We start from the raw sequence: 13,612 nt of genomic DNA, 5'->3' as shown, positions 1-13,612 counted from the left end.
TAAATTAAACACAGTAAACTCAATTCATTTCCCTACTCAGGGTAGTGTGGTCTGTTTTACCTATAGTAAATGTATATAGGAAGTAGTAGACTGGTTGTGGTGATGATACATTGGGTTGTGAGGGCAGCGGGTTTTGATGATAAACTGGTAGTGTGGGAGGTGCTATCACTGCTTTTGAGTTGTGAGAGCAGTGGTTTGTTGGTGGTAAGCTGGTTGTGGTGGTGGTGGTAGTGGTACTCTTTGTTGTGATGGCATTTATTTTGTTGTTAATAAGCTTGTGGTGGTGGTGGTATTTTTGGTTGTGATGATATGATATCACATCACATGCTAGATATTTGTCAGGGGAGGCAGTGGGTGAGTGGACAGAGTGGACCTAGGTTTGAGTCCCACTGATGCATATCAACAATTTTCAACCATTGCTGAGTGGCAAAAGATTACCCACATGCTGCCCGGACCTTCAATCAACCCTAATTTCAGCAACTTGAGTCAAGAGGAGCACCGGGGGTAGCATGGGGCAGGCAAATCATACATCATGGCAGCCACTTCAAATAAAATTTGCTTAAGCCACTAACGGGATGAGGTCGTTCAAGAGGCCCCTCAAGAGCCTACTGATGCCATGGGCAGCACTTAAAAAAGTCTAAATATGTTCATAACAAGGTATTCTACACCAAAATACTGGTCTGAGATATTCCATGACCAAGATAAATATATATAGTGCAACTTAAGTTATTCTGCATTTTGAGTTACTTTCACTTTAGTCTATCAATTTCCTTTCTGTTTTGTTGTGAAATGCTACAATATGTGTATGTGAAAAATGACATTTTTATACATAAAATGTATTTTTTCACTTACCTGCTTCTTATATGAGCATTGTAAATGCTAATAATTTTTTTATAAGAAGGTTTTATGTGAAACAAATGTAATTTCACATGCACTATTTCCACTGAGAATATTTGTGACTGCTTTGCTACATTCCACATTCATGTCCAATGCATAAGACAAAGTTAAAAGGATAATGCTATTTCTTTTACCTTTCTCTTCTCCCATGCTCACATTCCAGTCTTTCAGAACTCTCTCCAGCACACCTATTACCTGTCTGCCCTTCACTACTTTCCCTCCATTTAATCCTTCCCTAAGTACTTAAATTCACTTCAAATACTCTCTCCATCTTATATTCACCCAACCTGACCTTATACTCTGTCATGCTCTCTGCCCTAATTCTACATAAATCATCCTACCATTGCCTTACTATTACTTAACAAAATGTATAATTGATGAGGTTGATTTAAGAGTCAGTGTACAAAATGGAATGTCAAATTTTAATGGCATTGATTTGTTAAACATTATCCTTAGAAAATACTCAGATACAGAGGCACACAAAAGTTTCAAAATGGTTAGTTTGCAAATATAAAATTAAGTATTCAAACAACTGCTTTTAACTACAAATATACATCTAAATTACAAGTTCACATGTCCAGGTCCATAGAGCCCCATGGTACTGAACACATTAGTGCCCCATGCATCAAATGGGTTAGATGACCGGATTCTTTGGTGGAGTAAATGTTTTCAGGCAAAAACCCATGAAGGAATCACAGTATTGAAATCTTAATTTTCTTAAAATTAGATACCAATTTTAGCATAAAAGCTGATCTGCCACAGATCTGACATAAGTATCTACATGACATGAATCACATTGCACAGGGGAGCGGCTGCCTGCATGAAGAGTAACCAGAAGGGATAGAGTGACCATGAAGAATAACCATCTGGTCATGATGGAATATGGCAGCATTAACAAAGTAAATATTATTACATCAGCCCATTACCTATCTACTGTATGATACCACAGTACATCCTCTTCACATCTTAATCCTAGCCCAATGTATACACTTCCTTTTAAATGAGTACTACTTATCATGAATATTAACAAAGAGAAATTCCCGGTTCTGGTACTACCACTGAGCTCCTGCTTAACATTACTCTTTCCAATGGAACAACTTCCACCAGAACAAGGATACAGAAGTTACTTTGGCCTCGTAGATACCACCTTTTGTTTTATTGACAGTAATCATGTGTCTTATGAACAATTAATGGTCTGAACTGTGTTGAAATATTCATGACCATTTGAAAGGTTTTGCTGCAGTACTTATGTATAAAGGCAAAACTCTTTTCCACAACACACAATAATATTTCACTCTAAAGCATGAAGTTATCTTACAAATTCCCTTGGCAGATAATTAGGATATTTCAAATACAAGCCACACATACATCCAGAAACGAAATAATAATAATTTCATAACCTCCCTAAGCTGTATCAGTTTCACTATTAGTAGTAAAGCACTTCTGTGCACTCCTTACAACAACTGAAGGAGATTAAATGTGTATCAAAGCATAACTTTTGTAACTGTGTGGCTGAGGCAAATGTGCAGTCTGCTTGGGTCTTATTTTTTTCAAATGCATTTCTGTTACATTATCAGGTCCTACCATTACACCCGTGTAGCTTCAGGATATTTTACCCAAATTTATGGAAAGCATTAATGTGTTCAGCATCACTTTCCTCTATCAATATAAAGGCTGGAGAGACTGATGGAATGGTGGGAAAGTCTCACACATGTAGTTGGTCAATGAACCTTTTTCTATCATGACAATAAAGAGTTAGTTGTACTAATGCTGCAACTACTACTGCATCTACAACTACCCTTAACTAACTCCTACTCAATACTGGTGCTTTTACTTCCTTGGGAAATAAATTGTGTGGAAATATCTCAATAATAAAAATGTTCCATGCATCACAACTTATTTACTGACACACTTGAAAATAATAATGTACTGAAAAAATGACTGATGCCCTTTAGGTATATCACAACGCGATACTGATCTATCTTACAGCTTTCCTGTTTCTAACTATACTTACACCCATTCATCTGTCCTTCCTGGTGTTTCTCTCACTAGGCTTACAAGAGCCCTTTTCATCTTCCTGTTCCTCCTCCTCCTCCTCTTCCTCCATGATGTCCTCCAGCTCTTCCCTGTCTTCATAGAGTGGGTTCTCCTCCACAACAACTGGCTCTGCTGCAGGAGTCTTACCTGCTCCTTCTTCTGTTTTGGAAATTCTCCTGAACAGCCCTTTGATTTTATTGACCATGCGGGTAAGATGGGACTCCTTGACTTCCACTTTCTTCGGCACCAATCTAGTCACAGGAAAATAGAAATAGTAACATCCAATAGTAGGAACTAGAATATATGTATGTATACTTCTTATTAAAATACATCTGGTTAGCTCAATTTCAGCTATCTTTTATGCCATGTAATACAACTATCATTAGCATTAACTTGTGCATGTGTCCATAACTTACTTCTTTGTGGTAATGTTGTGAATTGGGCCAAACGCGAGGGCAACCACAGTGCAGGCCAGACAGATCACGTTGTAGGGCATTGAGAAGTCTGGAGTGGGGAGGCTCACCAGGAGGGTCTCCGTGTGGATGCGCACAAAGCTCTCGCCATCACGCACAAGCAACCTGGACACATGTACTGCATGTCACATCACATTAGAGACAGCAACTTATGTTATTGGTATCCTTTTATATGATGGACCAAACCTCAGCAAAATCTAAATTCATATGATGGCAAGAATGTTTTGTTTTCTTTTCTTTTAAACTCGCTCACTTTCAGTTAATAGCCAATTGGTTGTTGCAGACAAACTTGCTACCCCTGATTGCTTCACCCTGCCCAACTAAAGTTCGACCCACCTACTTTTCCCCTTGCTTTCATTTCTCTCTACAACAACCACATCTCTTCAATTTTCACATGCACCAGTTCATGTAAATATAAAAGACCCAGTGACATCATCTATCTTTGTCTTAAGCAATGCAGATATGACAGTATACCATGCCCAGTAAAAATATTCCACCAATAATTGATTTGTCAAATTAAAATCAATGTCTAACTGACAGCACAGTGTATATACGGGAAGGCATAAGGTTATATGCTAGTTCCCATAATCATATAAATCTTAGAGAAAGTAAAAGATTGATTAAAGTATGAATAAAGACACAGGGAGGAGAAAACTGTAGCATGTCTCTTATTCTTCAGCTGTGATTAAGGAATATACAACTACTGTACCTCCACAAAGAAAAGTCAGCACCTGCATAAAAATTTAAATGGTAGTGCTCTACTCTGTATACAAAAATACAGTTGACAGAATGCTGACTCACTTATGAGACCCTTACTTTTTATTTAGTGTTGACTCATTGAGGGAGTTGACGGAGACATTACGTGGTGAAGGAAGGACAGTAGAGACAGTTGCCGCAGGAACATAAAAGCCATGGTTAGCATCAGGTGGGTACTCAAGCCACTTCAGTAGTGCCCGGTTGAACTCGAGACTCAATTCTCGGGTGCTCCTTGGCTTTAACTCCAGCACTGCCTCATACAGCCATGGCAGCTCTCGGTCGCGTGCTGTCACCAGCTTGGCCACATACACTGATAGGGGTAAGAATCCTTCAGCAACTCCCCATACCGCTTAGTTAGAAAAAAGTTTCCTGTAATGACAGACTTGTGAATCAATATAATAACTTCCCAAGGATTCCAGAAAAGAATGTAACTGAGGTCTTACATGATAATAAGAATAAATCATCAGTTGTGAAAAAGGGTGGAAATAGCAACAAAATATCTTTTTTCCACAAATTCATGACAATCTCAATAAAATGCAACAAGACAGAGTACAGTCTGACATTATACTAAACATTATTTGATTGGCAATACTTTCTCATCCCTGAATAGATAAATATTGAATGGATCAGTCTGCACATATACTTAAGAATTTCCAATGTTCAGTACTACATGAAGGAACCACGAAGCCTGGACATACTTGACTCCAGCTGGGTGGAAGAGTGTGAGGTGTGGAGGAAGAGGCGCAGGTACCAGGGGACCACCTCCAGGTACACCACTGTGAGGGGCTCGTACCCAGTGTTGGTGAACTTGACGGTGATGCTCCCTCCCTCCTGCCCATACCCTGCATAAAAGTAAAACAGAATATGAAATAGAATCCTTAAAAAATCAAAATGGTATGAAATCCACATAGAAAACAAGAAATCTCTGTGATAATCAAACTGAACAAAACAGTGAACAGTTTTCTATTAAAAAACATAAAATATACACTTAAAAATTGTCTGATTATTATGTGACTACTAGAGACTACCTATCATTTTATCTGCCCTTACTATGACCAACAGTAAAGTGAAATATAACACAGCATTTTCAGAAACATGTAAAACCTACCTCAGTAAAAACACAAAACAGGAATACCAAACAAGTATTACTAACTGACCAGAAAGATTAATACAAACTAACAAATACAAAGAACAATTTTGTTTTCTATGCAACTCTTGGTATTTCCCTTCCTGCATGAAGAGCGTACAATAAGGATAAGAATAAATGTGACTGGTAAAAAAGGCACCACTAATGAAGTGAGACAAGCATACTAAGTAAGTGACACTAACTCTTGCTCTCTCTACATGCAAAAGAGAAGGCAAGTATAATGAGGCACCTGTGATGAAGCGGGACACATGCAGGACTGGGGGGGACACCACCCCGTAGATGTGGTGGTCTGAGTAGGTGGCCTCTATGCTGAAGGGGTCTCCATTTAGGGCCTCATGGGTGTCATACACTGCCAGGCGACGATGGCTGGGTCCACTCCCACTTTCCTCCACAAAGTGGGGCTCCGGATCAAGGGTAAATTTCTTCATGTCCTGAATACAAAGGCCGAAAAATTAGGTCTTGTGAATGCTGCAGAAGAAATTAAAACACAAAAGCAGTGATGCACCTGAATTATCAATATGAAGATGATTAGTTGCTTGAATACAAGTGAAGATACCTATAGATGGCGAGATGATGTTAGAAATGTTCAAGAATAACAGACAAATCCTCAAAACTGATAACAATATGATAATGAGATTGCTTTTAAAATTTGAAAAAGTACCACACAGGAAGCAAATGATACAATTTAAGGAACTGTGATGCTGGACAAGAAGACTGGGACTGGGAGGAGGAGACATGACTGCCTAAAGCATGTCAGTGAATGACTTAACAGTAGGAAAAAGGTAGTAGTGGATGAGTTGCATTCTTCTATTATTAAGTAGATTATATTCCAGCCAGGATTCGAACCACATGCATGGCGCACACTGCCACCTCCGCTATACGGAGGTTAAAAGTGAGAGACTCACCCTGCCTCTCACCCAACCTCAACTCAGTAGAGAGGTGACTGCGTCTTTAATTGAGCCCCGGCATAGGTTTCATGACATATAGGCCAAAGAAATACAGGTTGATTAAACCCCAGCCAGGAATTGAACCACAACTGTGGCGCCACGGTTGTGGTTCGATTCCTGACTGGGATATAATCAACTTGTCTTTCTTTGGCCTATATGTTATTAAGTAGGTTAAGTAGTGAGGGTTGCACTCCAATATTGTTAAAAAAAAAGTGGTTCAGAATGATAATGAATGAAGATGACTAAAGAACATATAGTGCCATGACACAAAAGCCAAGATCAATGCTAAAAAATGTAATACCTGCAGCAGAGTACGTCTCTTAAGAAATGCAGGAAAAGTTACACTGTTCTTTTCCTGGCACTTACCTCATTGTCAGTGAGATCCACATAGATCCTCGAGATGTCGGCCAGTGGACAGGAGTAGATGAGAGGCACAGAGAAGAGGTGATGCAGGACCCAGTCCTGGAAACCTTCCCCCAGGGAGTCTGGCAGCTGCACCAGGGACAACGCCTGCACTAGCTCTAGCTGGGCACTCTTGCACTCTGCATCCTGACAACACATTGGTGCACACACTCTAAGACTCAAAATTGGCTGCATATTTATAAGCACATTGCATGAGATATAGCAATGTATGTAGGAGACATCACTGTTGACTGCTGTCAAGGTTTGGTATTATCAAGGAAGTTAGGGTCTTTAAAAAGTAAATACTTCCCAAACTGAAATTATTTAATTATATTAAGCCACAAAATCATCAAAGTACAAATACTAATACATGGGTATGACATGTGAGGAAGAACTGGTGACGGGAGTAATTTTTTTCCCTACCTGGCACGAGGGCCTGAGGTGGAGGGAGAGGCTGTGGTAATGGGAGGTGTAGAGGGGCCCTGGGTGAAGCAGTGAAGCCAAACCACTCTGAAAGACACAAGACATCCCATTAGTTCAATGTTAGTACAATGTTTAGTACGTCTACAACAGATACTTTGCTGCATGAAAGGGGACAGCTATGACATGAGAAAAGCAGTACTACCTAGATTATCTTCAGTAGCCTGTGGAAGTGTTCAGGCTATGGGTGCTACAGTTTGGCTGTACCGAGTTATTTATAATGCAGTTTCAGAGTTAACTTACAAATTTAAGATAAAGGAAGAACTGTTATGATGCAGCTGAAGTGTGGCTCTATACATAACATTGTTCAAACTAGGGATGGGGTACAATACATTTGTAAAAATACAAATTCAAATACAAGTACAATAATCATTAGAAAAGGAATTACATATATAAGCTCAAATATTAATTTTTACTCTCATTTGGGTTGAGCTATGGTAGTAATGAGCCTTGTGGTCGAAGCAGGAGGTAGTGAGCATAAGTCCGAGACAAAACCTTCCACTCGACTAGCTATCAGCAGCACTAGTTGGCAGGATGTCTGGTGTGATTTGAAAATTAATCTCTGGTGTGGACTTTGATAAACAATGTTGACATGGCAGGGATTGCATGTCAAGATTTGAATCTTTAAGTCGCTTGTGCTCCTTGTTTTACTGCATGGCTGAGACATGGACACCGAAAAGTGACTTGGCGAGGTGTTAATGCCTTTGGTACCAACTCCTTTCGCAAGATCATGGGATATTGCTGGAATGACTTCCTATTACTTGAAACTAAATCAAGGCCTGTTACCAGCTTAGTCTGTGGACACCATTTCCGGCTATATGGGTACATGGGTTGTTTTTGTACTAGACAACCCTGAGTGGAGGAGACCAAGGGGACGCCCACATAACTCATGGCTGGGGCAAGTTGATCGATCCTGCCATGAGGGTCTTGGGATGGTCAAGGTGGCTATGTGGAGGCATGCTTGGGGGGACCGCTTAGAGAGGAGGCAGTGAGTGAGTGAAGCGATGCACCCCCGAACGTGCTCTCTGTTTGTTAGTAGTTAGTTTTCAGCTTTCAAAAGAGCCTCATGTATGGCATTATTGAGTTTCTTTTTTAAAATCTGGATAGAAGTGAAATCATGCTTCTCCTTTCTCCTCAATATCCACAGTCCTACTATGAAATCTCAGTAAGTTTGACACAGACAATGATCCCAATGAATCCAAACTGTTGCTATCATAAAGAAAAATGGTAGGAATTGTGCCTGATGTCATGGCTGCCATATTTCCATGTATATTTTCATGTATTTATTCTGTCTATGTTACATAATCTTAGTGTCATGTATGAGAATTTTGGAGGTTTTAGTAATAAGAGAAACACACCCATGTTAACTATATGGGAATGCAGTCTATGTAAATTACCATGTCAGACTTGAACATTTGGCATGGCTTGACCCTCATGACTGATGAAGTCAGTCTTAGGCCACTCCCCTATTCCTAGCTAATAAATAAAGCTGACCTACCCTGACCTGGTAGCTGCCAAACAATAAGCAGTGATGAGAGGTGTACATGGCCTAGGGTGGTGTGAGGGTAACTCCTGTGGTGCAATGCAGCCGTTTTTTTTGTGTGTGTCTGTGTGGTGACAATGGAAACAGTAAGGACAGCCATGAACAGCTGGCAACTCTCCCATATGGAGCAGGGCCAGTGTACACTGAATGGCACACATTATGTAGCATTAATCTGTCCTCAGAGAATCCTTGCTTATCATTCTCCTGTTCTGTTCTGTTTTCCAGAATGGTCATTTATTACTTTTTCATTGTTTTGTATATCAATAAATGTTTCATTAGTTATTTGTTCCTTTTAAGCCCACATCAATAAAGCTCATTTGAATAACACCTTGATTTAGCACAAAAACTAATTAACACAAGTAGCTTTGATACCTATCTTGTATCAAGTCTCTCATAAAAATAATTATAAAAAAGTCTCAAAAGCAAGGTACGCAAGATATAAGGTTCAAAATTACAGTATAGTATCAAAGCATAGGTACCAGTATGATACACGTGTTCTAGCTAATGGCAAGGGTAAAGGTAAATTTGGGAGCATACGCTATCACTGTGTGTGGCGGCAGTGCTCATTTCCATCCCGCTGGCCCTTTGAGCCTGTGGTGGGAGAGAACCCATTAACACAATACAGGGCCAGTGCAACATCTGAGTTTCCACAGGTTACCTTTCCCAGGTTTCCCCAGTTACCTCTTTATCAATCATCCTGAAAAGAAGGATGAACAGCTGGGTGGGCTGCATACTGACTGCGAAAGCTGGGATTCGAACCCAGGCCCACAGGTTCATAGTCAGGGACACTAACCATCGCACTGCAGCAGCCTTTAACTTATGGTAAGGGACCGAATTATGGCACTTCTTTTTCTTAAATATGAGACAAAATAAATCATACCCTATAGTAAGAGATGACCTGCCCAGCGGTGGGACGATAACAACAACCAACAAATACCTGAGCATCACAGGGCAGCAGCTTCTTCCATGGCGTCAGGTTCTCCGTGCACACGTTTTCCCGAGGAAGAGCAGCGTAGCGCATGTACGATGAATTGTTGGCATACCTTGAGGGACAGTTCATATTTAGCAAGAAATAGTAAAAGTAAAAAAATTGAAAATAAATGGTAATTCAAACAAAAGCAAGGATGTAGTAACTTTGATGAATTCCCATAGACATGAGAAAAAATTAATTTACTGAACACACTATTTTTATCTTGTATCTATTAATCTCAGTGTCAAAGCTTTGTTTTAACCCTTCAGAGCTGAACAAGTAACAGGTAAAGTCAACTCCTTTCAAGAGAGTTTCTGTAAGTTTCATCAAGTGACATGGCAACCTCTGCATTTACCAGGGAACTTATTTATCCTATTCTTAATATGACTCCACAGAAAGGAACATAAATTACCTCTGATACAGGCAGTTTTCAATCTAAAACTAAATACCAAACTAGTCTTGCAACAGACATACTATATTCATACTAAAATTCAGTGCAAGAATTTTCATTATTTTTTTTTACACATTTTTAGATACCCTTATGATTTCATACTGAGGCACTACTATAAGAACACTGTAAACTTAAGACAATCTGGACTACAGCAGCCTTCTTGTACTGAGCCTTCCCTGTGTATGCCTTACCAGGAGTCAGCCACACCCTGCGGCCGATAGCTCAGCTCTGGGGAGACGGTGTTGGTGGAGTCGATGAAGTTGAGTGAGGCACATATGAGGCCACTGAGGGCATTTACCAAGTCTCTCCAGGTCTGGTCCAGGCTGAGAAGGAAAAGAAGCACTGCAAATCTAGGTGGTAGCAAACACATATAATAATAGTTATAATAATAATAATAATAATAATAATAATAATAATAATAATAATAATAATAATAATAATAATAATAATAATAATAATAATAATAATAATAAAAACAGCAAGATGCTGAAGCCTGCTCCCATTACCTGGCAAGTAAACTTGAGCTGGTCTCCTAGCTTACAGTGCATCAGGTAAACCTACTTTTTTTCTGAAAATATTGTTTATAGTACTCCTAGTAAATATAGCAAATAAAACTAATGGTGAAGCTGTGGCTGAATTATCATTGTGTAGACTTGATGATCCTGAAGACCCAGGTTTGAGTTCAGCTGCAAGCAGCTGCCAATTTTCAACCTTTGCTGAGTGACCAAAGATTACCCACATGATAATCAATGTCCACCATTCAACCCTAACTTCAGCAACTATTGTCAAAAGGAGCACCTGGGGTCAGTCCAGGTCAGGAAAAGTCATATATAACAGCAACCACTATAAATAAAACTCGGCTGTGGCCAACCACCAAAGCCCCTAAGGAAAGCCAATCAACATTATGGATTGCATTTTGAAAAATTATAAACAAATATATTAATAAAAGGTAAATAATAAATATAAAAGAATTACCTATTTCTGCAGACTACAGCTTAACTCATTGTTTTATCCATATGAATAATATCTGCTAATTTCTAAGACTGTGACAAAAAAATTTTAAATGTCAAAATCAATGACCTCCACTGTTTTCAAGTTCAAGGAGTAGTGCAAGAATCTAATCCTAAATGTATAAGTCTGTTTCAGGGTTTGGCCTTGCCCTTGTTAATCCCCCACAGTAAGAAACATTTACTTGTCTGTAGTGGGCGTGAACCAGACCCACAGCTGGGCTCCTGGAGGGGCGTCCACCACTGGGTAGCCCCATTTCCGGTGCCGCCACAGCCCCTGCGTCAAGCTGAGGTGCAACTCTCGCACGTGATAGCGCTCAACCACCTCCCCAAGAGCACGAGGAAACAGGTCATAATGGGCAAACTCTGTAAAGAAAATAAATAACTGAGAAAGATTAACAAAGTACAATTAATAATACTTGAATACTACAACGATATCTCTGTTGCCAAATGATACTGCAGCCATCAGTTCAGGTAGAGATTAATAGTTGGGTATTCATTAGGGTGGCCCAAGCAGAGATATCCCATTTTTACTGTTCATCCTCTCTCAACATGACCCAGCCTTTTCCTCATCTCAACCTCTTCAATATTAAATTAACACTACCCTCTGGTTTTATTGCAGGTCACTCATTCATGTCATCTACATCAGTCATGCAAACCATTTTTGCTACCCCATCTCACACTCTCAAGATGATCAAACCATCTTCTAAAGTAGACAGTAAACTGACCCAATGGGTAGAAAGAGGTAATATTCCTCAGTTATAAGTGAAGAAATTGAATGAGCACACTGAAACCCTTTAGTCAAGTGTTACTTTGAGATAAATGCATAAAATAAAAATCATTGGCAAAAACTATCATAAAATATAAAATACATCGACTCTCCAGACGCTCACCACTTCTGCTTGCTCCTGTCTTCTTGGTCCCTTGCATCAAGTAAATAGGTTACTATTTTTGGAGTGATAGGCCATCATCCTTGGCAGCAAAAGTTTACTATCTAAGTGATGATAGGTTACTGTTATGTTAATTTGAGGTGTTGAGAATAGAAAGGGGGAACTTGCTAGAAGTAAATTTTGAAAAACCTCCATTTCTATATGCACTACCCTACACCAGGGATGGAGGAGCCAGATAAACTTGTCTTTTTTACCTGCTTTTTTACCAAACAAAGCATTCAACTCGCCAGCTTTTGACATTGAAGAAATTATCATGTTTATGGTGGTGCCTAAACTCCTATTTTCTTATGGTAGCAAGTTTGTCCTTTTTATTTTCACACAGGTTTGAAGGTGGCCAGGTCCACCATCTTCCGGTCAGTATACTGCAGTTTTACCAAGCAGCAAATTGGTGACTTTCTGTGTTCAACTCAAAATATATCATGATGATGGAGTTCTAATATGTACTGGGGTGGCGAAGCCCTCTCGTTAGCAGGTTGTAAAGTTCGGTTGGAGTAGTTTAAACAAGCTCCCCCATTAGATTTTGAAAGCGTTTCCTTGATTGTTGAACGTTTGTAGAAAAGATATATGAAGAGCTAGTGATGTTTCATAAGGTATATAGGTAATGAAATAATGGCACGGTACTAAAACGAATCTTAACCTAAAAATGTTGAAGCGAAGAAAAGGTGAAAGGGAACTGACAGACCAAAACAAGAAGGAAAAAAAAAATGTAAAGGACAGCGAGAAAGCAGACCAGCAACAAATGAAGGCGAAGAGACACATCAGGGGGACTGTTGCAAAGGCCATCCCCTGAAACCACCTCAGATCAAATCAGAAAGTAATATGTAAGTTATCATCATGAGACAAGCAAGAGGCCTAGCTGTGATCCTCTTACAGAACTCCCCTTGTGTGACTTGCAAGGGCGCCAACACCTCCATGCTCACCAAAGTCGCGGTAGTGCTGGATGGCCTCGCTGACCTCCGGCGAGTACCACGTCGTCGTGAACTCGAAGTGGGAGTGGATGTGCCCGGAGGCGAGTGGCCGCAGCAGCAACTCCTCGGTGAACTTGTTGTTTTCAGCCTCCGCCGCGCCCCACGCCGCCGCCCACACGCCCCACGCCAGCAAGCCGAGGAGCCGGGAGGTCATGGTCGCCCGGCCAGGCTGGCGTGCGATAACACTCCCGGATGAACGGCGGCACGCCTTCTTTATGGGCTATTTTCTTCCGTTTTTTATTCAGTGTTGCTTGATTTTATAACTTTATCGTGTCACAGTCTTCAGGCTCTTTCCTTTCTCCTCCAAAAGTGTCAAGGCAAACCTAATATTTGTTCCGCTTCTTTCGTGTCATCAAAATGTGGTTCCTGTCAGTGTTGTTTACATGCCGACGCGAGGGACGGGCGGCGGGCCTTCATGTTCCCTTGGCCTAACGGTACTACATTTAACTCAGGCTCTAGTATCAAGGAGTCTCATTAGTGCGGCAGAGTTTATCTAAAATATAGTACACATTTTGGTCACCCCCGTGCTGTGAAGCCTAAGCGCCACTTGACAAGGCGATTAACTGATTTTGATAATTTTGAGG

At 40.3% G+C, this 13,612-nt stretch overlaps 1 protein-coding gene across 2 annotated transcripts; it reads right to left on the bottom strand.

Annotated features, from left to right (window-relative positions):
* Positions 1 to 1,298: 1,298 nt before the first annotated feature.
* Positions 1,299 to 13,431, bottom strand: LOC126987937 (GPI transamidase component PIG-T-like). Of its 2 annotated transcripts, XM_050845580.1 has the most exons (12): positions 12,981 to 13,431; positions 11,296 to 11,476; positions 10,295 to 10,426; positions 9,620 to 9,725; positions 9,220 to 9,273; positions 7,083 to 7,169; positions 6,624 to 6,806; positions 5,540 to 5,741; positions 4,862 to 5,005; positions 4,224 to 4,473; positions 3,351 to 3,512; positions 1,299 to 3,185 (listed from the first exon to the last, which is right to left on the bottom strand). In XM_050845580.1, exons 1-12 carry the CDS (start codon positions 13,180 to 13,182, stop codon positions 2,918 to 2,920), a joined length of 1,971 nt encoding a protein of 656 aa, XP_050701537.1. In that variant the 5' UTR covers positions 13,183 to 13,431; the 3' UTR covers positions 1,299 to 2,917. The 2 variants fall into 2 exon arrangements, with proteins under 2 accessions (XP_050701537.1, XP_050701538.1); XM_050845581.1 differs by lacking the exon at positions 9,220 to 9,273 and having other exon boundaries at positions 12,981 to 13,429.
* Between the last annotated feature and the right edge of the window lie 181 nt (positions 13,432 to 13,612).

The sequence above is a fragment of the Eriocheir sinensis genome, chromosome 67 (genome assembly GCF_024679095.1).
Source record: "Eriocheir sinensis breed Jianghai 21 chromosome 67, ASM2467909v1, whole genome shotgun sequence".
Classification (NCBI taxonomy): Eukaryota; Metazoa; Arthropoda; class Malacostraca; order Decapoda; family Varunidae; genus Eriocheir; species Eriocheir sinensis.
This window is presented reverse-complemented; position numbering and strand designations above follow the sequence as displayed.

Excerpts from the sequence above, each read along its gene's own strand:
- LOC126987937 (XM_050845580.1), bottom strand. The coding sequence starts at position 13,182 with ATGACCTCCCGGCTCCTCGGCTTGCTGGCGTGGGGCGTGTGGGCGGCG. Across the intron at positions 10,427-11,295 it reads TTCACGCCCACTACAGACAA|CCTGGACCAGACCTGGAGAG; the intron begins GTAAATGTTTCT and ends TTTCCTTCTCAG. Across the intron at positions 7,170-9,219 it reads CCGCCACACACAGTGATAGC|AGTGGTTTGGCTTCACTGCT; the intron begins GTATGCTCCCAA and ends TGTGTCTTTCAG.